Raw genomic sequence first — 25,185 nt, 5'->3', positions numbered from 1 at the left:
AGCTGGGTTCGCTGACTGCTTTGTTGTTTCCTCACAGTGACGAAGATGATGAGCTGTATGCCAAACTGTCAGGGGAACAGTGGAGGGTGGAATGTCTGGTGATGCTGCTGGCTGAACTCAAGGACTCTGACCTGCCTGGTGACTTCTTCCTGGGCCTGCTGCAGGTAAATACAGCCACCATGATTATGCATGGGGGCTCATGGTCGTTACAAACTTCTTGTGTTCAGAATTTAATATTTTATCTCTAGATCTATACAGAAAGCCAAAAACAGAAGCTAAAGTTAGATTAATAAAAGAAACTTTAATCATACTAGTACTTTGTGATTCGCACTTTCTGACTTGTATTTTTTTATTTGTGTGCATAGACTTTTATTTTCTAACTTTTACTTTCCGACTTCTACATTCTGACTTGTATTTCTTAACTAGTACTTTCAGACTTGTACTGTCTGACTTGTACTTTCTGATTTGTACTCTTTCAAATATTTTATTGACATTTTCAATAACAAACTGTCATTCTGGATGAACATCTTTTGGAAATTGCAGTTATCAAAACAAGACAAAAGACAATAAAGGACAAATAAACATGCAGACTAAACAAGACCAAAGAAAGAGGTCAGGAGATATATATAGCCCAGTGCTTTCTATTGAATTAGAAATCAACATATTTCAGGAATTTTTTTTCCTATTTTTCAGGACAACTTATGTCATTTTTGTGAATATAACACTGGACTCTATCTCCATTGTTGTTATTGGTGAATCTGTTTTTCTCCATATCTGAACAATGGTTCTTTTCACTTGCAGAAAACTAAAATCAATTAATACTGATGAGACAAGGTTCTTTGGATAATGCCCAATATACAGTTTTACATCACATGGTACTTTCATTCATTCATCAATAGAACCGTTCAGTCTGATTAGGGTCGCGGGGGAAGTGGAGACGGATCACACCAACAAGTCTCAATTCTATCTTTTACCCCTTCCCCTATCCCTATCCCTGTCGCTAGCCCAATCGCTAGCCCTATCCCTATCCCAATCCCTGGCCCTATGCCTGCCCCTATCCCTGGCCCTATCCCTAGCCCTAGCCCTATCCCTGGCCATGGCTAGGGCCCTATCCCTGGCCCTGGCCCTGGCCCTATCCCTATCCTAATCCCTATCCCTATCCCTGGCCCTGGCCCTGGCCCTGGCCTTGGCCCTAGCCCTATCCTAATCCCTATCCCTAGCCCTGGCCCTGGCCCGAGCCCTAGCCCTGGCCCTGGCCCTAGCCCTAGCCCTAGCCCTATCCCTATCCCTATCCCTAGCCCTAGCCCTATCCCTGGACATGGCTAGGGCCCTATCCCTGGCCCTGGCCCTATCCCTATCCTAATCCCAATCCCTATCCCTGGCCCTGGCCCTAGCCCTATCCCTATCCCAATCCCTGGCCCTATGCCTGGCCCTATCCCTGGCCCTATCCCAATCCCAATCCCTATCCCTAGCCCTGGCCCAAGCCCTAGCCCTGGCCCTAGTCCTAGCCCTAGCCCTAGCCCTATCCCTATTCCTATCCCTAGCCCTATCCCTATTCCTAGCCCTAGCCCTAGCCCTAGCCCTATCCCTGGCCATGGCTAGGGCCCTATCCCTGGCCCTATCCCTATCCTAATCCCTATCCCTATCCCTATCCCTGGCCCTGGCCTTGGCCCTATCCCTATCCCTATCCCTAGCCCGAGCCCTAGCCCTGGCCCTGGCCCTAGCCCTAGCCCTGGCCCTATCCCTATCCCTAGCCCTAGCCCTATCCCTAGCCCTAGCCCTATCCCTGGCCATGGCTAGGGCCCTATCCCTGGCCATGGCCCTATCCCTATCCCTATCCCTATCCTAATCCCAATCCCTATCCCTGGCCCTGGCCCTGGCCCTACCTGGCCCTAGCCCTGGCCCTAGCCCTAGCCCTATCCCTAGCCCTGGCCCTATCCCTAGCCCTGGCCCTGGCCCTATCCCTAGCCCTGGCCCTATCCCTATGCCTGGCCCTGGCTAGGGCCCTATCCCTATCCCAATCCCAATTCCTATCCCTGGGTCTGGCCCTAACCCTAACCCTGGCCGGGGCCCTATCCCTAGCCCCGTCCTGGCCCTATCCCTGGCCCTGGCCCTGGCCCTGGCCCTGGCCCTAGCCCTGGCCCTGGCCCTATCCCTATCCCTATCCCTGGCCCTATCCCAATCCCAATCCCAATCCCTGCCCCTGGCCCTAGCCCTAGCCCTAGCCCTAACCCTGGCCCTAGCCCTAGCCCTAGCCCTGACCCTGGCCCTAGCCCAGACCTTATACCGATTGCCCAGACAGCAGAAAGTAGCACGGCTGACGACAATGGCATCTTGGAAAACAATTACTCGTCGCCTGTGATTGCGTAGCAGCCAGAGTGCCGCAGCTTGATGACGTCATCACGGTGGAGTGGTGTCCCATTTCTTAGGGGAACATTTGATTTATTGGTTTATATTTTATAAATGCAGGCTGCGTTTTATTGCACTCTGTTTGTTGCCCAGATAAGAGGCGCGTTATGCACATTCCATTTTGTTTTGTTTTTTTTCGAATTCTCAAAATAAAATTTACATAAAAAAATCGGATTTCTATATTGCATTTTTTTAATTTCATCAACACAACGAAACATAACTCATTAATATAGCAATGAAGTTAAACATGAGGCAGCATCGTACAATAGAGTCGTCACGTGGTGCGTCATTCTCTACAGGATGCGCAGCGGGGAAAATAAACATTTTATCATTAAGGCTCATTATGTATTTGTAGCCAACTTAGTCATTTTGATAGTAGGCTGATATAGCTAATATAGATACATAAAACATGTGTTGCCTTCATGATGAGGCTTATATTAAATACATGACGAGACGCATTTATATACGCATATTGATTGAAAGATGGCGGCGTGTGTACACAACGAGGCTCCGCGTCTCTACAGTATTTGCAATTTTGCAATGGTTTACCTGTTTGTGATGATTTACCTGTTCATCTCGGGTCTGCTTGTTGGGAACAGTATATATATATATATATATATATATATATATATATATATATATATATATATATATATATATATATATATAAATATATTATTATTTTATTTATTTATTTATTTTTTTAACATCCGACACGCGAGAGGAAATTTTGGATATCAAACTACGACACTCCAACAATTTTTAAATGAATCTTCATCTCGTCACTAAGATCGCTAAAACACGGAGGCTTTGCACTCTGCCCAGCCGGGTGGAAATGCTTGCAGGCGGCGTCTTGATTGTAAACAAAGGCAAGGGAAGCGAGGTGGGCTAAGAACTAAGTATTGAAGCCAACACCACACAGGCTCTCCCTGACCTAACCCTGTCGTTGTTAATGTGAGGTCCCTGGTGTACAAAATGGACGAACTACGACTCCATGTCAACAGCAGGAGACTTACGGATTGTTATGTCATGATCTTCTCTGAAACATGGCTAAATGGCGGCGTACCCGACAATGCTATTAAGCTAGCCAAACGCCAAACACTGCGGGCAGATGACTCTCGTAAGACAAGACGCGGAAGACATTTTATCAACGGTGTGCATTTATATCAACAAATCTGTCATTGTTGGAAGGTACTGCTCAGCTAACCTATAATTCCTCATGGTTTGATGTGGACCATTTATCTGCCAAGAGAGTTTATTTCTACCATAACTGCAGCCTATATCTCCCTGGATGCTAGGCTAGCTATGAACGAACATGTAGACTTGGGCATCACCTCGAGGCAAATAATTTGAGGCTCCGTTTAATTAATATCACGTGGTGATATATTTTAATTTACGCATCATCGCATCATTTTCAGACCACTACGCTGTTCGGAGGGATGACCTCACTGTTTCAGTAAACATATAAAACATCTAAACATGTATAAAATGTATAAAAGCAGAGCCTGTGGCCTACGGTGTGTCTGTACAGTCTGACTGTTTCAGCCGGACTGATGACGGACATTTCCACCAGCAGCGGCGAGCGCTTTGCTTTCTGTCTGAAGATCCTCCTTGCTTTGGTCTCTAATGGCAGAGAATGAAGAAGAGGGGAGGAAAAGACCAAAAAGTGGCAGTGTGGGACCATTTCACACTGAAAAGGACAGAAAACGTAGAGTTGGCGTACCACCCCCCCACTTCACCGCTCCAGGAGGAGATCCAGCTTTCTGATTTATATCAGCAGCAGCAGCGGCTGGTAAAATGTTCAGAGTTCTAACCTGTGATATCAGTCAGCAGTGACGAGGCATGGCGAGGTGTCGGCTGCTAACGCACGTTAACCGTCTGGTAATCCGTCCCTCATCTGTCTCTCCTGCACACACGCAGAGTCAAAGCGCATGTTTTAGGCAGCGTGTGGCGGAGCCTCTGTTCCTGCAGCAAACTTTTATTCCGGATTAAACAGACACACTTTTACCAGGCGTGTCGTCCACCAAGACATCGGCTAGTTCTTACTGTGGACATGTTTACAAGTCACTCCTTCTTTCTACGGGAATTCTTCTTTTTATCCTTTAAAAGGCAGGAATTCGCGATCGGTTGAGGATTGTTTCTCCACACATAATTAAAAAATATAATCGTTAGAGTACTCACTCATAGAAATAATCAACGGAGTACCCGATTTCAAAAGTACTCGATAGTTGCAGCTTTACTCATAATACTTAAATCTGTGTACTGTGACAATCACTTTTATGACATAGCTATAGAATAGACATTTGTACATACTGTAGATAATATATACTTGCACTAATTGCTTATTGCACTCTGGTTAGATGCCAACTGTGTTTTGTTGCATTGTACTTGTACATGTGTCGTGACATTCATTCATTCATTCATTCATTTTCCGAACCGCTTATTCCAATTCAGGGTCGCGGGGAAGCTGGAGCCTATCCCAGCTGGCTTTGGGCGACAGGCAGGGTACACCCTGGACAGCTCGCCAGTCCATCTCAGGGCCACACAGAGAGACGAACAACCACTCACGCTCACACTCACTCCTAGGGGCAAGTTAGAGTAACCAATTAACCTAACATGCATCTGTTTGGATGGTGGGAGGAAGCCAGAGTACCCGGAGAGAACCCACGCATACACGGGGAGAACATGCAAACTCCACACAGAAAGGCCACTGACCAAACCAGCCAAGGATCGAACCAGCGACCTTCTTGCTGTGAGGCCACAGTGCTAACCACTGCGCCACTGTGCAGCCCTGTGTCGTGACAATATAATATAAGATAAGATAAGATAAGATAATATATGGCGGGTTTGGTCAGTGGCCTTTCTGTGTGGAGTTTCCATGTTCTCCCCGTGTATGCGTGGGTTCTCTCCGGGTACTCCGGCTTCCTCCCACCATCCAAACACATGCATGATAGGTTAATTGGTCACTCTAAATTGCCCCTAGGAGTGAGTGTGAGCGTGAGTGGTTGTTCGTCTCTCTGTGTGGCCCTGCGATGGACTGGCGAGCTGTCCAGGGTGTACCCTGCCTGTCGCCCAAAGCTGGCTGGGATAGGCTCCAGCTTCCCCGCGACCCTGAATTGGAATAAGCAGTTCGGAAAATGAATGAATAATATAATATAATATAATATGAAAACTGAGAACTTACTGTGTGGCACTCCTCTCGACCACACTACTGATCGCCTGGAGGGCGATCAGTAGTAACAACAGTATTAGAACAATGGTTATGCATGTATGTGCAGAGATAATCTATGATAACACACATCGCACTCTAACAAAGTTGGTAGAAATATTTACTCGCCGTGTGGCGAATAGCCCTCTGACATTTCCTTGCCAAAAGAACATGTACTTGCATTTGGCAATTGGCAAGTGTTAATTTAGGACCCTGGTCACTGCACTGAGCAGAAGCCACAACACTGGATGATCTCCTAATACTTGTTCTAAGTTAGTTTTGACCTAAGGTTTGTTCTTCAGCTACTCTTTAACAACCTTCTTCTTTGTCACTGTGTCCTCCAAAAAAACATATAACTTTACATCATGTTGATTTAGTCATCTAAATTCAAGCCGGAGTCTTTGAATACAGACTAATCTATACATTCCATGTATGTCTGTATCATGGAAATACTGTCTTCATCCCAAACTTTAATTTCTCTACGTGTAACTTTCTCCCTGTTCAGCACTGGCTCGTACACAGGGGAGAGGATGGCGTTGTGGTCAGAGAAGCCAAGAGATGGGCGAGGAAAGGCTTTGTAAGCATCTTTGATGATGCCGCAACACAAGTTGTTTTTGGTTGTGCTGGTTACATACTATTCACATTATGTCAAATTGCATTATTACTGTAGAGTGTATTTGTTGTGTAGGAACAGCTCCATGTGTACTTGACTGTTGTGAGACACTGCCACAGAGGTCCAACCTGAACGCTGTCAGTGTTAATGGGGCTGCAATGTACTGGACACTGGAAACTGGTGTAAACAGCAAGAGAATCAGCAAGGCATGCTGGAAAGATTCTAGTGCTTCTTTTCCCAAAGGTTACACTTATGTTCAAGAAGACATGGCTTCAAGCTTATCCATCTTTTTAACCATCTTTGTAGTTAAACATTTGATATTTTTCTACCACATCTCCACATGCACCAATATAGACTTCATTCTCTTCTCAATAGAAGAGACGGAGTCTACAACCCACACAAGTGGCTCAGGTAGTGCAACTCATCCAGGATGGCACATCAATGCCAGCTGTGGCAAGAAGGTTTGCTGTGTCTGTCAGCGTAGTGTCCAGAGCATGGAGGCGCTACCAGGAGACAGGCCAGTACATCAGGAGACGTGGAGGAGGCCGTGGGAGGGCAACAACCCAGCAGCAGGACCGCTACCTCCTTCTTTGTGCAAGGAGGAACAGGAGGAGCACTGCCAGAGCCCTGCAGAATGAGCTCCAGCAGGACACAAATGTGCATGTGTCTGCTCCAACAGTCAGAAACAGACTCCATGAGGGTGGTATGAGGGCCCGACGTCCACAGGTGGGGGTTGTGCTTCCAGCCCAACACCCTGCGGGACGTTTGGCATTTGCCAGAGAACACCAAGATTGGCAAATTCTCCACTGGCGCCCTGAGCTCTTCACAGATGGAAGCAGGTTCACACTGAGCACATGTGCCAGATGTGACAGAGTCTGGAGACGCCGTGGAGAACGTTCTGCTGCCTGCAACATCCTCCAGCATGACCGGTTTGGCAGTGGGTCAGTAATGGTGTGGGGGGGCATTTCTTTGGAGGGCCGCACAGCCCTCCATGTGCTCGCCAGAGGTAGCCTGACTGCCATTAGGTACCGAGATGAGATCCTCAGACCCCTTGTGGGACCATATGCTGGTGCGGTTGGCCCTGGGTTCCTCCTAATGCAAGACAATGCGAGACCTCATGTGGCTGGAGTGTGTCAGCAGTTCCTGCAACATGAAGGCATTGATGTTATGGACCGGCCCGCCCGTTCCCCAGACCTGGATCCAGCTGAGCACATCTGGGACATCATGTCTCGCTCCATCCACCAACGCCAAGTTGCACCACAGCCTGGCTGTAGGAGGGTTGTCGCCGGCCCTGGGTGGGTGCTGGGTCGGCTGCATCTGTGGGGTGGTGGGGGGGGACGCTGGGAGTGGTGGGCGGTAATTATGGGGGCCCTGATCGGGGCCATCCTGTCCTCTGCCCCCTCTGGGACATCTCACATGGGACATGATGGAGGGGGGAGGTGAGGATGTGTGGGAGCGGGTGTATGGAGTTACAGATGGATGGTGCGGTGGCTGGGGGGGGGGGGGGGGGGATTAGGGTTGGGGATATAGGTGGGTAGGGGGGTGAGGGGATAGGGATGTGTGCGGATGAGTAGGTGTGTGTGTGTGTGTGTGTGTGTGTGTGTGTGGAGGGGTATGTTGGTGGGTGGGTTGTATGTAATGGGGTGTGCCTGTGTTGGAGGAGTGAGGGTGTCTGTGGGGGGGCTGTGGGTGGTGGAGGGGTGTTGGTGGGGCATGTGTGGTTGGGTAGAAGTAGAGGGATGGGGTGGCGGGGTGTGAGCGTGTGTGGGGGCGGGGTCGGTTGGGGTTTGTGTGACTTGGTATGGGTGAGTGAGTAGAGGTGGGGTGGGGGTGTGTATGTGATGGGAGATGTGTGGATTGCGGAGGGGTGTGTGGATGGGGGCTGAGAGGGGAGTGCGTGTTGGGGGAGGGAGGGTATGCATGTTTATGTGTGTGTGGTTTGATGGTGGGGGGGTGGTGTCCTGTACCCGGGGGCGCAGCTGGTGCACTGGGGTGCGACCTGGCTGCCGCTAGGTGGCGGTCTGGGGATCCTGGTCCTCCGTCAGTGTGGGCTGTACCCTCTGCCTGCGGGGGCGGGGGGCTGCTCTCGGGCTTTTGGGGCCCTGGGGCCTGCGCTCTGTCTGCCCTGGGGGGCCGGTGCCCGGTGGGATCGGCCCTTGCCGGCCTGGGCCTGCTGGGGCCTGTTCCCCCTGACTGCGGGGGACTCTGGTTGGGCACCTCCTTCGCCACCTCCAGGGCAGATGCATGGCTGGCTCCGGAGTGGGGGGGTTGGGGTCTGTGCCTGGGGGTGACGGTCGGTTACCCGGGTCTCTGGGTTCTCCTGGCCTGCCTCTAGCCCTAGGCGGGCGGGGTCACATTGGCATGATCACTCTTCTCTGAACACGTTCCACTCTAAATGTTCTGCATGAATGTTCTGCATGTGTCACAGTCACTGAGTCATCCAGCAAGTTTATTCACTAACAGCAGGTAGCTCTCTTTCTGTCTTTCTGATTTAACTTGCTAGTTTCTGGTCCTCCTGATTGTCAGTGGTTCTGTTCTCCACAGGGACCATGAATCTAGAGTTGGCTTGTGTGGGTGTATATATTTATGTGTGTGGGTGGGTATGTGTGTGTATGTATGTATATGTCTGTATGTATGTGTATGTATATCTATCTATATATATGTATGTTTGTGTGTGTGTGTATGTATGTGTATATGTATGTATGTATGTATATATGTATATATATAATGTATGTGCGAGTGTATATACATATATATGTAGGTGGGTATGTATGTGCATATACGTGTATGCATTGATCTCTTTCTTTTGTTTTTTTATGTTCTCGTTTCTGTTCTCTTTCTGCCCCTTTCCTGTCCTTTCCGGTCCAGCAGCATAAACTCTGTAATACAAACTATTATCCAAAGCAAATAGAAAAATAAAATAAGAATCAAGAAATAGAAGGGGATCATTACATCTATAAAAGTTCCCCTTGGCAAAATAAATCTGCTCAGCAGAACATCCAGAACATCAGTCTGCTGCTTAAATGCTGGACAAGACAAAAAAAAAAAAAAAAACAAGTTGCACCACAGACTGTCCAGGAGTTGGTGGATGCTTTAGTCCAGGTCTGGGAGGAGATCCCTCAGGAGAACATCCACCGCCTCATCAGGAGCATGCCCAGGCGTTGTAGGGAGGTCATACAGGCACGCGGAGGCCACACACACTACTGATCCTCATTCTGACTTGTTTAAAGGACATTACATCAAAGTTGGATCAGCCTGTAGTGTGTTTTTCCACTTTCATTTGGAGTAGAACTCTAAATCCAGACCTCCATGGGTTGATATGTTTGATTTTTATTGATAATTTATGTGTGATTTTATTGTCAGCAAAAGATTTCATTCATTTACATCTACATCTTACTGTAGTGCTCTTTTTATTTTTTTAATAGTGTATATGTGTTAGGAGGTGGTGGCCTAGTGATTATGATGATGGTCTTTGGCTCTGGATGTTGTGGGTTCAAATCCAACAAGACACATTTTAATAAGTTTGCATAATACCCCCCCCCCCCCCCCCCCTTAATCCTAAAGAAATGATTTCTTTCTGCAATTTTATCACTTCAAAAACATTTCAATTAACTTTCATTTATACTTTATCAGATTGGAAAGAACGCTGCATGTCTGCTAGCTGCTGCAGTGTACTGCCACTAATTTCAGTGACATCTTCAGAATTTTTGCTTTATACATCAGTAATTATCACATTCACATATTGCTGTTATGTAATAACAGCAAATTTTCTAGTTGGATATGTGACAACTGCGTTTCTGCTGTTTGGTGTGTTCTGCTTCCTGGTGTATTGCAAATTTCCAAAAAATTTGTCAGAGGCTGGAGTGCGGACTCACTATCACAGACACACCTCCTGATGATTCAACGTTAGCAGACTTGTGCAGACTCTGCACATGAAGTCTGATGTGAGTCAGGTGTGTTGCAGCAGAGCAACTCCTAACACTTGCAGGACAACGACTCTTGAGGACCGGAGTGGCCCAACCTGACCTAATGAAAGCATTCACAGTGTATAAAGTATTAGTCCAAGTAAAACAGTACTCATCATTTACATGAACAAACTGAAATCGATCAGATAAATGACTTAAACCACCCTGATGTGGTTCACTTTAATCATCTGGAATCAATACTAAAATGTTGAAAACTGGAACAGATTTTTCTGTTCTTTACGCTCTTCGTTGTTCTCTCTATCCAGACGAGGACAGAAAACACATTTCAAACGTAAATTGTGTGAAGCTGCATGATGTTGTTTCACATTAGATTTACTTTGTGTTTGCACAGCATTGTTGCTTTAACTAACTTTGATCCTCCTGCAGGAGTTGACGAGCTGGACGGCAGCAGGAGATGAAGAGGAGGAGGAGCTGGAGGTGTTGGCCATGACGCTGCTGGAGGCAGAAGAGCAGCGGCTGGGCCAAGCTGAGAGACGAGCCCGGAGGCTGGCTTTGCTTCAACTGCTGGCTGTAATGGTGGAAGGTCTGCAGCACAATCTGCTTCTGAGGAACATCACACAGGTGGGAGGAAAGAAAGTACCAAGAGTTTTATTCAAAACTGTAAAACATTGGAGTCCATGTTTCCATAGGATTCACATGTGTCTGTAGCTGCAACCTGGACACACTGATGTGCTTTTAATCAGAACTCCTATCTGGTTCTTGGGAATGTTCTGGTCCTCACATAACCATAAAGCATTGTGTCTGCTTCTCTGACTGCAAACATGAAAAGATCCAAACCCACTGGTCAGAAAGATGAACAAACTGATGACAAACGTAAAGATGGAAATAGACCAGATACAGATTAAAATGAACCATAAAGCAGACATAGTTGTTCGAAAAAAGGAATATGTATGATTGACCAAAATCCTGGTTTACAAACCTCCGAGATTGCCAACTGATGGAGATTTACTTAGCACATTTAGCTTCCCAGCACATATACGATGAGCCAATGCAGTTTCACAGGAGCAGAAATAAAAGCTTACTACTTACTCATCACAAAAGCCATGCTTTGAACTTGCTAATTAAAAAAGCTGTTATGGCCTGTCTTTGACTTCTGGTGACGTCATGCCTGCAAAAGCAGCTTGAAAATGGGGCTCTTGTCCAAAAGTTTCACATTTGAGATTACAGCGTTATTTATCCTCGGTATTTTCACATCTGGAGGAGGCAAAATGAGTGGATCCAATAAACAAGGCAAAGCTGCAACCAGACGTGATAATGCAAGAAACAAGATGGAGGAAAACCCAGCTAACCAAGCTAAAGCTAACAACACAGTTGCGTGTATACAGCAAGAAAGTATTGCTGAACTCATGGAAGAGCTGTAAAGAGTTGGGACGGAAAATCAAGAAGGTCCACACGAACCAAAGCCTCGCTGGATCAACTTGAACTTTCAGTACAGGAATTAAACATGGAAATTTTGAACCAAGAAGACCGGCTTAACGAAGCAGAAAAGCGAATCAGCGCGGAGGACCGGGGGATGCGGCATGAACTACGCCAGGGGTCACCAACTCCAGTCCTCGAGGGCTACCATCCTGCAGGTTTTATTGTTTTCCAGGTACAACACACCTGACCCAAACCAATGGCTCATTAACAGGCAGGTGCAGAAGATGACAACAAGTTCTTGGAGAACCTTTTCACTTGGATCAAATGTGTTGTACCAGGGGAACAGGATGATTCAACCTGCAGGATGGTAGCCCTCGAGGACTGGAGTTGGTGACCCCTGAACTACGCTATCTGCTCCGCCAAGAAGTGGACCTCACATCACGTTGCCAGGACCTGCAAAACCGACTGAGACGCAACAACCTGCTAATCTACCAGGTTCCAGAGGGCAGCGAAAAACGCGACATGATGGGATTTATCCCTGATCTCATACGTCAAGTCTTAAATAAGCCAGAAACGGAGCTGAAGATTGAGAGAGCACACCACGCGTTAGTGTCCTGGCCGAGAGATCCGACAGCCCCTCCAAGGTCCATACTTGTGAGATTTCTAGATTTCACTGTGAAAGAAAGTGTGCTTCGACTTGCGTGGGGACAGAAGAAAACGTCCTTTGAGGGGAAACCCATTTATTTCGACCATGATTATTCCCCAGATATGCAGCGAAAAAGAACGCGAGTGCGGAGTGTGATCAAACAATTTAAAGTGAAGGGAATAAATGCAAGATGCCTCTACCCCGCCCAACTCAAGATTCACCCTAAGACCAGTGAAAAGACCTTTTCGACGCTAATGGAGGCAGCCACCGTACTACAGGACATGTGCATTGCAATGGAAACGGAGGAACGAGAACGACTGGAAGACACGGCGAAGGAGGACAGGTGGACGCTGGTGGAAGGAGTGCGCAGAGGAGGAGCTACCCTTGCAGCCGTGGACTACAATGTTTTCTTCAGAGACACGCTGGAGATAAGTACACCCAAATAAAGTAAAGATATTCTGTGGCTACACAATGCTAAGCCAAATATTACCGAGATTATTTTTTCTTTTATAGCTGTAAAGATTACTGACCTAAGCTGTATATATTGATTTAGTAATTTTAATGTGGACAATTCAGAGCAACCCTGGAGTGTAATGCACTCACCAAGCAGCCCCCCCCCTCCCCACCCCCGCTTAAAAAGGTGACTGCTCCAGCATTCTGCCCTACATTAACCCCAGAGATAGCTCGTCGCCTATTTCTGCACGTGGAACAACGGGAGCTGGTCATTTTAAAACCAGTTGGGCACTTGGAAGTTAAGTGTGTTGTGGCATTTGTGTGTATATATATATATATATATATATATATATATATATATATATATATATCAGTCCTGATCAAAATCTTAAGACCAGCTGAAAAATTGCTAGAATGTACCTTTTGCATATTTGGATCTCAATGAGATTTTAAGTAGATCTACAATATGCAAAAGTAAGAAGGGGGAGTGTGACAAAAAGCACTTTGAAATAGCAATTTATTGAAAACAACAATTAAACTGAAATAGGCTGTTTATCAGCCTATATTCACTAAGACCCAGTCTGACTCAGAGGAACATCTTTGTCAACATGTTTTAACACACTCAGTATTTTCTGTGTTTTCTGATGTCCAGTTCATTAAATACAAGAATAACATTATATAAATATTTTTAAAAAAACTTTTGTTAAAATTTTTCTCTTTAACAAATAGGAATTTTAATGTTTGTGTCCTTTGAATACTGCAGATGTTGATGTTATAATTTTCCTCAAAGGAAAACTTATTCATTAAAAAAACAACACAGCAGTGAAGATGGGGTTCGGTTCTACTTTTGGTCTGAATCAGAAAATGCCACATACCTGGTTAATAACACTACTCACGTTGTTAATAACAATAACCTGGATAACACCAACAACTTGGTTAATAACGCCACTAACATTTTGGTTAATGACACCACTAACCTTGTTAATTACACCATTAACCTTGTTACTAACACCATTAACCTCCTGGATTATAACACCATTAACATGTTTAAATATCACAACCTGGTTATATCGCCTCTATTTGGTTAATAAAAAAACATCAGTCCTTGAATACTGTCTCTTTAACCGAACTCAGGTTAATAAAACAATGTGATGTGAGGAAATGATACCTAGGGATCCATCCACACCAGGAGCCGGTCCCCGCATGCTCATAGGGGTTGTTGCCATGGCAACCGCACAACTCCCAGGCAGACCATGGGCCACCCCGCAGCCGTGAAGCTGCAGTGCTGGACCCCGCGCCACCCTAACAGCAGCGGTCGCCATGACAACAGCCCCCAGACCAAACAGGCAGGGCCCCCAGCGTGCTGGATCCCCATAAGGAAAACACTGGAGTTAAAACCAGAAGTTAAATAACCTTAAGAAGAAATAAGAGCAACAATAAAAGAAAATATACATATATACATGTAAGGACTTTACAATAATGTAATAAAAAAAAAAAGAAATCTAATAAAACAATTTAAAAATAAATAAAATGAATAAATGAAGTAAATTAGATAAGTAAATAAAGTAAAATGAAATTCAGTTCAATTCTAAGCTAAAAAGGTCTTGAGCCTCTTCTTAAAAACATCAGCCGTCTCGGCGGCCCTGAGGCTCTCTGGCAGGCTGGTCCACAGTCCAGGACCAGAACAATGGAAAGAGGTCTCACCGTATGTCTTAGTTCTGACTTTAGGAACCACTAAAAGGCCAGAACCAGAGGACCTCAGGGTCCGCGAAGGCTCATCATTAAAAAGAAGGACAGATAAATAAGAAGGTCCAGGGTCATTAAGGCATTTATTTTTATTTATTTAAGACAAGTAAAAGAATATTAAAATCCATCCTGAAGCGCACAGGAAGCCGATGCAGCGATTTTAAAGCTGGTGTAACGTTGGTAAACGTGGTTGGTAAACGCCGTTAAGTTGCCTGGCGCAGCGTTTTATTAGCAAAGCCATTACGGCGTTTATAACAGGACACGTCGATGATGAAATTTCACATCGATGAAATTTCATCGTCATCTTTGTCAACAAATAGTTGCAGCCTTACCACACTATTCCTACTGTATAGGGCACTATGTAGGGAATAGCGTGGACATTCAGACAAAGCCATGGTCTACAAACATGAATCTGATTAAGGGCTTGTAAACAGACTGCTGAAAGGATGTTGCTGAATGAGTTCCGCTGATCCAGAAGTCGGATAGTTTGTTCAGATGCAGCTTTATCAACCTGCACCTTGCTGCCATGTTCTTCTTTTCTTCAGCAATCCATCCCAACAAGCCATACAAGTAAAATCTTTCTCCAATTGGACCATAATAAACCTGAAAACTTGATAGTCTGACATGGAGATCTTTGGTCTGAGCTTGGACTTGTTAGGACTTCTGGGAAGATCTGCTGGTGTTTGGGAATAATCTCACGGTAGGATTCTGGACTCCAGATGGTCTACATCTTCCTCTCTTAGATCATTGATGATGTCTTTCCTCCTTCAAGGACTTCTGTTTTTGTGAAAAAGATGTGTTGTTCTTTATCTGACGATAGATTTTCTGGATTTTAGGACCTGAAGAAAACTAATGAAAGATTATCAACGTCAGTCTTTCTTATCTTTGTTTCTTCTCCAGGTGGTGGATTTCATGGTGTCCCTGCTCCAGAGGGCCTGTGTGGGCTTGCATCAGGCTTCTGGATCGGATGTTTGTAACCCAGTAGAGAGCCAGTCTCTCAGCATGGGCATGGGCCTGGTGGCCACTCTGCTGTCAACTTCTCAGGTAGTCCAAAGTGGAAAACCTTATAAATATGTTAAACCTTCATTATACAGGAATAATCTGAAGGCACTCTAATTCCTGTTCTCTGTAAGGCTGTGGAAACTATGAAGAGGAGGTAACTTATAAGGCAGCTGAGAATGAAAAGCTAGAAATGTACAGATGTGTGGCAGAGACCTCATTACAGTGAAACTAGCAGAAAGCATCCTGTCTCCTCTTGAAATTCACAGCTTACTGTGGAAGAGTATTCATCCATGTCCAGACTGCTTCCGACTCTGCAGACTCTGAGTCAGAAACACCCTGATAAGGTCATCCAGGAGCTGGCGTTCGACCTCAGAGCTGTCATCGCCACGCATGGGGCCTTTAGGCCTCAAAACCTTCCAGCTGCTGCTTCTGGGGAGCCTAAAAAGGCAGCGCAAAGCAACCGACTTCCAGCATCCACTGCACCTCCTCCTAGAGCAGCAGGGGAGAGCTCAACTGCTGACTCTTCTCTTCACAACAAGCTCTTTTCTGATTGGCTACTCGACGCGTGTGACACTGATGTACCAACCAGAGCACTCGCCCTCAGGATCCTAACCCAGATGGTACAACACAAAAACCCAGAGGCTGTAAAGGACCAAGACAAAGTCCTCCTGGTACGTGGAGTGATTACTTTTCTGGTGTTTAACATTAACAATGATCCACAGGTAGAAACATCCCACCAGCCTCATCAGGAGCTCCACCTGGTCTACTTCCTGTTTACACCAGCATCTAACCAGCCAATCAGATGGCAGCATGGAACAATGGCGTTAACCAAGAGCGGAGTGCGACCCAATGTTCCTTTTGTTCTGTGTCTTGAGTTTCAAATGGAAGAATTTTGCCTGTCGCTGCTGCTTGTTAACCCCGGTTAGTTGAGCCAGTTACTGCCATCTACTGGTGAAGATGGGTACAGAACACTTTTCAATGTATGGTGGCCATCAGAGGACATAAAATGTTTTCACTTGACTGGCCTCAGGTGCAGCACTGATGCACTGCAGGTAACTACAGGTGTCGTGTCTTTTTGCATAGTGTTTCTAAGGTGTTACTTACCTCAAACAGTGCTTCTGTAAAATCTAGCTGCTATAAAATTAAGCTGCTACTGCAGTTTGTCCATTTAGAAACACCAAAAAAAAATTGTGGTAGATGCATGGTGAGCACCAGTACAAAAAGAATTTTTAATGGTTGAGTCCATTTTTCTCTAATTGATTTGTGGCGCTTCAGGTTGAGCTTCCTGTCACTGGTCAGATTCCTGAGCAGAAGCTATAAGTGACCAGTCTTCTTTTCTATATGAGATGTCCCAAATCTAAAGTAAAGCACCCACAACAAGATGTTGTAGATTTTTTACATGGAGTGATGGTTTACTTGATCACTCAAGTGATCAATAATTCAGTGGTGAGTTGAAGGTGGTTGCCCTGGATGAGGAAGGTACATAATGAGCCTTTGTCCTTAAACCCAAGTTGATGGTGGAAGGATCAGCTGAACTGCAGCATCTCTGGGTCTCTACTGTCTCCTGGGTCCTGCATAATAAATGAGCCTTGTCTTCAGAGGGTCCCTGGTGGTCTTCTGGGCTTGTGTAGATGGGATGGTCAAAAAAGGGCATGTCCTCATTTACAATTCTGTCTAATTAGAAGTCCTGCAGATAAAGCAGAAACTCCTCATTGATTTTTAGGTGAGGTTTCCATCTTTGATCTATTGTGTCTTCCTTTAACCCTGGAACCCAACGTGACTTCCCCTCAGATTTATCCTCTGCATTTGAATTATTCTCTTTGTTCTATTTATGATGGCCGCACACTCAGACAGTATAGAGCCTCTTTCTTTTTTGTGACTAGATTGAGTAAACAGTGGATATCTCTGTAGCGGGGTAGTGGTCAGGGAGGGGTACACTAGTAATTCATCTAAAATAATTGTGACTGTTCTCACCGATGATTTGTCTCCTCCAGCTGTTTTTAGAAAACCTGGAGCATGAAGACTCATTTATTTATCTGTCAGCCATCCAAGGTAAAGATTCAGCTGTAAGTCATATGACAGGAACATTAATTATGATTTGATGGACTCAATATAAACTATCTTTAGGTCTGGTTGAACTGGCCGACTCCTACCCTGACCAGATCCTGGAGAGGCTCCTGAGAGACTTCCAGACCGGACCCTCCCTTCCTTCATCCAACAAGGTGTGCTCTCTGGAGACTCGGCTGAAAGTGGGAGAGGTCCTGATGCGGGCAAGCAAGGCGATGGGTGAGCATCAAGTTTTCAAGTTTCAAGTTGTTGATTTGTCCCATGCACATCCCAGATGTAGTTGTTCATGCTCCTGAGGCTGAGCACACCCATTATCCCCAGATAATAAGGCTTAGGGCAATGTTTGTGCTGTATTTTGCATATACACTGCTCCAAAACTAAAGGAAACACTACAGTAACACGTTGTAGATGTAAATGAATGAAATATTTTTATGAAATACTTTGTTCTTTCCATAGCTGAATGTGCTGACAACAAAATCACACAATTTATCAATAAAAATCAAACATATCAACCCATGGAGGTCTGGATTTGGAGTTCCACTCCAATGAAAGTGGAAAAACACACTACAGGCTGATCCAGCTTTGATGTAATGTCCTTTAAACAAGTCAGAATGAGGCTCAGTAGTGTGTGTGGCCTCCGCGTGCCTGTATGACCTCCCTACAACGCCTGGGCACGCTCCTGATGAGGCGGTGGATGTTCTCCTGAGGGATCTCCTCCCAGACCTGGACTAAAGCATCCGCCAACTCCTGGACAGTCTGTGGTGCAACTTGGCGTTGGTGGATGGAGCGAGACATGATGTCCCAGATGTGCTCAGCTGGATCCAGGTCTGGGGAACGGGCGGGCCGGTCCATAACATCAATGCCTTGGTGTTGCAGGAACTGCTGACACACTCCAGCCACATGAGGTCTCGCATTGTCTTGCATTAGGAGGAACCCAGGGCCAACCGCACCAGCATATGGTCCCACAAGGGGTCTGAGGATCTCATCTCGGTACCTAATGGCAGTCAGGCTACCTCTGGCGAGCACATGGAGGGCTGTGCGGCCCTCCAAAGAAATGCCCCCCCCCACACCATTACTGACCCACTGCCAAACCGGTCGTGCTGGAGGATGTTGCAGGCAGCAGAACGTTCTCCACGGTGTCTCCAGACTCTGTCACGTCTGGCACATGTGCTCAGTGTGAACCTGCTTCCATCTGTGAAGAGCTCAGGGCGCCAGTGGAGAATTTGCCAATCTTGGTGTCCTCTGGCAAACGCCAAACGTCCTGCAGGGTGTTGGGCTGGAAGCACAACCCCCACCTCTGGACGTCGGGCCTTCATACCACCCTCATGGAGTCTGTTTCTGACTGTTGGAGCAGACACATGCACATTTGTGTCTTGCTGGAGCTCATTCTGCAGGGCTCTGGCAGTGCTCCTCCTGTTCCTCCTTGCACAAAGAAGGAGGTAGCGGTCCTGCTGCTGGGTTGTTGCCCTCCCACGGCCTCCTCCACGTCTCCTGATGTACTGGCCTGTCTCCTGGTAGCGCCTTCTCCATGCTCTGGACACCACGCTGACAGACACAGCAAACCTTCTTGCCACAGCTGGCATTGATGTGCCATCCTGGATGAGCTGCACTACCTGAGCCACTTGTGTGGGTTGTAGACTCCGTCTCATGCTACCACTAGAGTGAAAGCACCACCAGCATTCAGACCAAAACATCAGCCAGAAAGCATCGGAACTGAGAAGTGGTCTGTGGTCTCCACCTGCAGAACCACTCCTTTATTGGGTGTGTCTTGCCAGTTGCCTATAATTTCCACCTGTTGTCTATTCCATTTGCACAACAGCATGTGGAACTGGTTGTTAATCAGTGTTGCTTCCTAAGTGGACAGTTCCATTTCACAGATGTCTGGTTGACTTGGAGTTACATCGTGTTGTTTAGGTGCTCCCTTTATTTTGTTGATCAGTGTATATATATGCTATCACAGTTGGAGATTGAGGAGATACAACACACTAATACTGAAAGGGAAGGACCCCTGGGGGAGAGAGGGTATGGAGGAGATAACATCAACTCCCCCATTGAGACGGTACCAAGCCCCAGAGATAAAGATAAGTGAGGGAATAATCAGCCTCAGAGACAGCATCATAGCTAAGATGGGAGCGTGCCACCCCCGACACCCACTGGCAAGAATTAGTGATGTACCACCAGAAAGTTTTCTGCTTTTTAATTTGGGTGGTGGGGCGGTAGTACTCCTGATTGGACTCCTGACTCTGTTTTCTGACTCGGGTATCAGTCAGGACTGGGGTCAGGACTCCCTCCATTATCTTTGACTAAGAGCACATCGCCCCTGTGCTTGTTCCCGCTACACGCTTCCTGTTAACCTAAAATGTCTTGACGTCCATCTCAGACTGAGTAATCCTGAGTCCTGAGTCCAAGCAGGCTACTCTGACTGGTTTTTTTCCTTCTCCAGGGGAACTGGCGGCTCACCTTGGCCGTCCTTTGGTCAGCGTCTTCTTGCAGGGAGCCAAAGATCCAGACCAAAGTGTCCGTGCCAGCAGTCTGTCCAACCTGGGAGAGCTCTGTCAGAGAATGGACTATGCCCTGGGGCCCCTGGCTCAAGAGGTGAGACCAAAATGAAAGTTTAAAGGCAATGAGCTCCCAAAACATCAGAAGTTCTTGTAGTAACAAGTATGACATGTGAAAGATGATTTATGAAATTAAAAGTTCCATTTAAAGGTTTGTTTCGCCAGTGACAGAAAAACTATTTGAAAGTATACTTTGAAGAAGTCCCTGACCAGCTGCATGCTTTCCAGCTTTATTCTGTGTAGTTAAGACACTGAACCCCAAGTTGGGCCCCAATGTTCCTATTGGGGAATGTAAGTTGCTTTGGATAAAAGCGTATACGAAATGACTGTAGAATAGAATAGAATAAAGTTAATTCCCTGTGAGATCAGCAGGTTTATGAACTTTTATCTTTTTCCCTCATAATGGAGCACATTGTACTTTTTTGAGATCCGATTTCTTTTATTTTGCAGAATAAAACAGAAATCATGATGCTAAATTTTCAAACTCAATACGATACTAAGGATGGTGCTCGATACTTTATACTATTTTCAACACTACACAGAGAGGAAAGACTCCTTTTTTAAAAAATCATTCAACATCACAAATACATCACAACTTACAGGAAAGAATATAAGAAAAGAAAAACAGTGTGGAACAAATTAATTAAAGATCTTTTTAACTTTTGCTACTGTTCTCAAATTGCTCACTGTAGCATAACTGCGTCACTGTAATTATGGTTGCTAGCAGCATGGCTAGCTATGATGCTAGTAGCATGGCTAGCTATGATGCTAGCAGCATGGCTAGCTATGATGCTAGTAGCATGGCTAACTATGATGCTAGCAGCATGACTGCATTACTATAACGGTGTATTCTAGGGTTGTCATTCGACTGTATTCATTAATTCAACTTTTTTCTGAGTGACAACTAAAAAAATAAAACGGTGCGATTGCTTTGCTTACTTGGACACTGGTGTGAAGTCAGAACCCAGCAGATTTTTTTCTTTTTAACGAATATGCTGGACTAAACTTTCCCACCTCCTGATACTCCTTATATAATCTCTAGTGACGGTGTGGTCTGCTTCAAAGTGACATTGGTCTACTTCCAAGGAGAGCGCATTTTGTTCTGGATTTGTCAACGTGCAAATCAGGTGAAGCTTTAAAGTCCAAACAACTTTCTGACTTTTAAGTGTTTTTACCAGCACAAGTTGCATTTGCCCATTGCCATGCTAAAATTATGTCTCCAGTGTAAACAATGGGTCCACCAGGTAGCTGCTGTACGGAAATGGGCTGGCCACTGCAGTGCCTGTTCAGAAAGTGGCATTTAATTATCAATACACGTATTAAATAACATCCAACTAGAAGCTATATTTTTGTATTGATTAGTATCCGAGTATCTTTTTTTTTTTTTACACTAACAAATACTTGTTGCACATTTTGGTTCATCACAACCAAAAAAGTCCTGATGGGGGGAATCTTTCAAATTGTTTAAAATGTATGAACTTCACAAACACATCGCCTGAACAGCGCTTGAGGCCACAGAATAGACTATTAAAGCCTTATGGGTGCATTCCAGGCTGCTGCAGAGCCACAAAGATGCTGCGTGTGCACACTGCTGTCGGACACGATGAATGAGCAGCACTGTCAGCTGCAGGAACAGATTGCTTATTCAGGAACATGCACGCTTCCACTTTTTCCACATGGAATGGCTGTTTGTGGAGCCCATGTTGGTTTGAAGTATGGCTGATACATCAGTCGATCCAGTTTAGCTCCAACCCTAACCTCAGTAGTGTGGGTCTGCAGCTGAACACCAGACTGTATTTCAAGTTGAAGTAGATGTAGCAAAAACAAGGAAATATAACTTCTGTAAAAGTGTACATCCTTAAACATATCAGTTTGTCACCTCTTCACACTTTTCATGGAGTTTTATAAAGAGGGTTGACTTGCAGATTCTATTTAAACATCTGAAAATGTCATTAAGCTCATTCATGATTTTATGCAGGTCTTCTGTCATCCATCGGTACGAGCATGTGCTGTGCAATACTTGCAGGAATAGCTTTGCAGATCGTTCATCTGATGCGTGGCAACACAGGATGTGAACAGACCAAGCGGCAACCTCCGGCGGTTAAAAGTGAAGCCGATGTGGAAGTGACAAAAACTGCAGTTCTCCCCTCATCCACTAGGGGCTCCAAAACAGAGCAAATTCCCATAGACTCCCATGTGAAAAAGACTAACTTCACAGCAGAAATAAACAGGTTTACAGCAGAAATAAACATGTTTACAGCAGGAATAAATATGTTTACAGCAGAAATAAACATGTTTACAGCAGAAATAAACATGTTTAGAACAGAAATAAACACATTTACTGCAGAAATAAACATGTTTACAGCAGAAATAAACATATTTACAGCAGAAATAAACACGTTTACAGCAGAAATAAACACGTTTACAGCAGGAATAAACATATTTACAGCAGAAATAAACACGTTTACAGCAGAAATAAACACGTTTACAGCAGGAATAAACATATTTACAGCAGAAATAAACACGTTTACAGCAGAAATAAACACGTTTACAGCAGGAATAAACATATTTACAGCAGAAATAAACATGTTTACAGCAGGAATAAACATATTTACAGCAGAAATAAACACGTTTACAGCAGGAATAAACATTTACAGACTGGTACAAAATCCATTTTTGGCTTAATAGGTCAGGTTTACCTTCATGACAACTGTGGGGGGAGTGAATTTTTTTCTAACTCCTCTGTTTAGAAGTAATCTCATCTCAAAATTGAGCATATTTAGGGGCGTGACAGGTACCCATTATCCCACTGAATGAAATGAAATGAAAAATACTTTATTAATCCCCAAAGGGAAATTAAATATTGTAGTATATAATAATAATTAACTAGAGGAGGTCTTGTTCCGGAGGCTGATGGCTGCTGGCAGGAATGATCTTCTGTATCTTTCAGTCTTACATCGGACCTGAAGAAGCCTCTCACTGAACACACTTTGTTGTTTCATCACTGTGTTGTGGAGAGGGTGTGAAGAATCCTCCATCATCTTCATCAGCTTGTGCAGCATTCTTCTTTGGACAATCAGCTCCAGCGGCTCCAGAGTTACTCCAAGCACAGAAGCAGCTTTCTGGATCAGTTTGTTGATTCTCTTCAAGTCTCTGGTTCTGATGCTACTACCCCAGCAGATGCTGCAAAGCTGACTGCACTCTCCACAACAGACTTATAGAAGATATGCAACATCTTGGTGCAGACGTTAAACCATCTCAGCTTCCTTAAGAAGTACAGTCTGCTCTGACCTTTCTTGTAGATGTAGTCAGTGTTGCATTTCCAGTCCAGTTTGTTGTCCAGCTGAACTCCAAGATACTTGTATTTCTCCACCACCTCCACCTCCTCTCCCAGGATGGAAACAGTGCTTTGTTTATTCTTCTTCCTCCTGAAGTCAACAATCATCTCTTTTGTTTTGCTGCTATTTAATATGAGATGATTGTCACCGCACCATTTAACAAACTGACTGACCAGTTCTCTGTACTCTGCTTCTTGTCCATCCCTGATACACCCCACAACTGCAGAGTCATCAGAGTATTTCTGCAGATGACAGGACTCAGAGTTGTACTGGAAGTCTGAGGTGTACAGAGTGAAGAGGAATGGCCAGAGTACAGTTCCTTGTGGTGCACCAGTGCTGCTGACCTCCATCTCAGACACACAACCTTTCAGTCTCACAAACTGGGGTCTGTTTGTGAGGTAGTCATAGATCCAGGTGGTTGTGGAGGTATCCACCTGGAATTTATGGAGCTTCTCACATAACAAAGCAGGCTGAATGGTATTAAAAGCACTGAGAAATGAAAGAACATGACCCTCAGAGTGCTGCCTGAATGGTCCAGATGAGAGTGTGCTCTCTGGAGCAGGTATATGATGGCATCTTCAACCCCAAGTCCATTACGATATGCAAACTGTAATGGGTCCTGAAAGGTGTTTACTTGCTTGTTGAGGTGAGCCAGTAAGAGTCTCTCCAGGACTTTCATGATGTGAGATGTCAGGGCAACTGGTCTGTAGTCACTTGGTTCAGCTGGTTCACTGGAACAAGGCAGGAGGTTTTCCACAGCACTGGGACTCTATTTTGTGTCAGACTGGTATTGAAAAGGTTGAAATGTAAAACAACCGCAGTTTTTTGCCGGTTAACAACGTGACTTAGCTTAGCCTGCTTACCTCCGTTAGCTGGTTATCTCCTGTTATCTCTGGGTTAACAGTTTGCTACAAGCATGTCTGACATTGTTAAATGTCAGTCATCCACCCCAACCCTGACAGCCCCCTCTCAGCTCCACCTTTTTGCCAATTTTTGTTATTTCCGGTAAAGACGACACGTGAAGTTGCCAAGATGGCGATGGTGGGAATCGCCCACCGAGCTTCGATTCAGCTCATAAACCTACTGGTGATGTCAGGGAGGCTCCGCCCATTTTTATATATACAGTCTAGGGAAAAGACACAACAGAATCAGTGACTTTCAAGATTCAGAAAAACCATTAGCTGACAACAGTCCATCATCAGATTTTACTATTGTTTTTAATCTTGTCTTTTCCACAGGAACACGTATCTGTTTCTTTGTTATAGATAGATAGATTAATTATCTCCGAGACAAAAATGTGAAATGAGAGAAAAATAGTAAAGTAAAAATTAAATTAGTCAGCAGACAGTACAGTCTGTCATAAGTTGTGTGTTCCTGTGCATAATATGTGTTAATTCTGCGTTGTGAGCCGGTGGCTCTTTCATCGACCCCCACATTAGATGTTGAAGAGATTTCCTGAACCTGTCAGTGAAGCATACCAATGACTGAAGTCTTCCTGGAGGTACTTCTCTACCTGGAGATGCTCCTTTACCTGGAGGTTCTCCGTTGCCTGGAGGTGCTCCTCTACCTGGAGGGGCTCTTCTACCTGGAGGTGCCCCTCTACCTGGAGGTGCTCCTCTACCTTCTTTGCCTGGAGGAACACTGCAAATGCTTCTTTCCCTGGAGGGGCTGTAAGGGTGGGGTGGATGACTGACATCTACCTCCTCTACCTGGAAATGCTTCTGGGCCTGGAGTTGCTCCTCTACCTGGAAATGCTCCTTTGCCTGGAGCTGCTTCTCTACCTGGAAATGCTCCTTTGCC

At 45.3% G+C, this 25,185-nt stretch overlaps 1 protein-coding gene across 1 annotated transcript in view; it reads left to right on the top strand.

The window, feature by feature from the left end:
* tango6 (transport and golgi organization 6 homolog) overlaps nucleotides 1-25,185 on the top strand; it is a 47,561-nt gene that overhangs the window by 11,965 nt on the left and 10,411 nt on the right. The window contains exons 10-16 of the mRNA XM_079254853.1: nucleotides 38-164; nucleotides 10,583-10,777; nucleotides 15,321-15,464; nucleotides 15,689-16,093; nucleotides 17,417-17,474; nucleotides 17,550-17,708; nucleotides 19,933-20,084. Of these exons, the coding sequence (XP_079110979.1) occupies nucleotides 38-164; nucleotides 10,583-10,777; nucleotides 15,321-15,464; nucleotides 15,689-16,093; nucleotides 17,417-17,474; nucleotides 17,550-17,708; nucleotides 19,933-20,084 (1,240 nt within the window). The remainder of the gene's footprint in view (nucleotides 1-37; nucleotides 165-10,582; nucleotides 10,778-15,320; nucleotides 15,465-15,688; nucleotides 16,094-17,416; nucleotides 17,475-17,549; nucleotides 17,709-19,932; nucleotides 20,085-25,185) is intronic.

The sequence above is a fragment of the Telmatherina bonti genome, assembly GCF_933228915.1.
Source record: "Telmatherina bonti genome assembly, chromosome: 2".
NCBI classification, from domain to species: Eukaryota; Metazoa; Chordata; class Actinopteri; order Atheriniformes; family Telmatherinidae; genus Telmatherina; species Telmatherina bonti.
The sequence above is the reverse complement of the archived record's forward strand: the minus strand, read 5'-3'. Positions and strand labels throughout refer to the sequence as shown.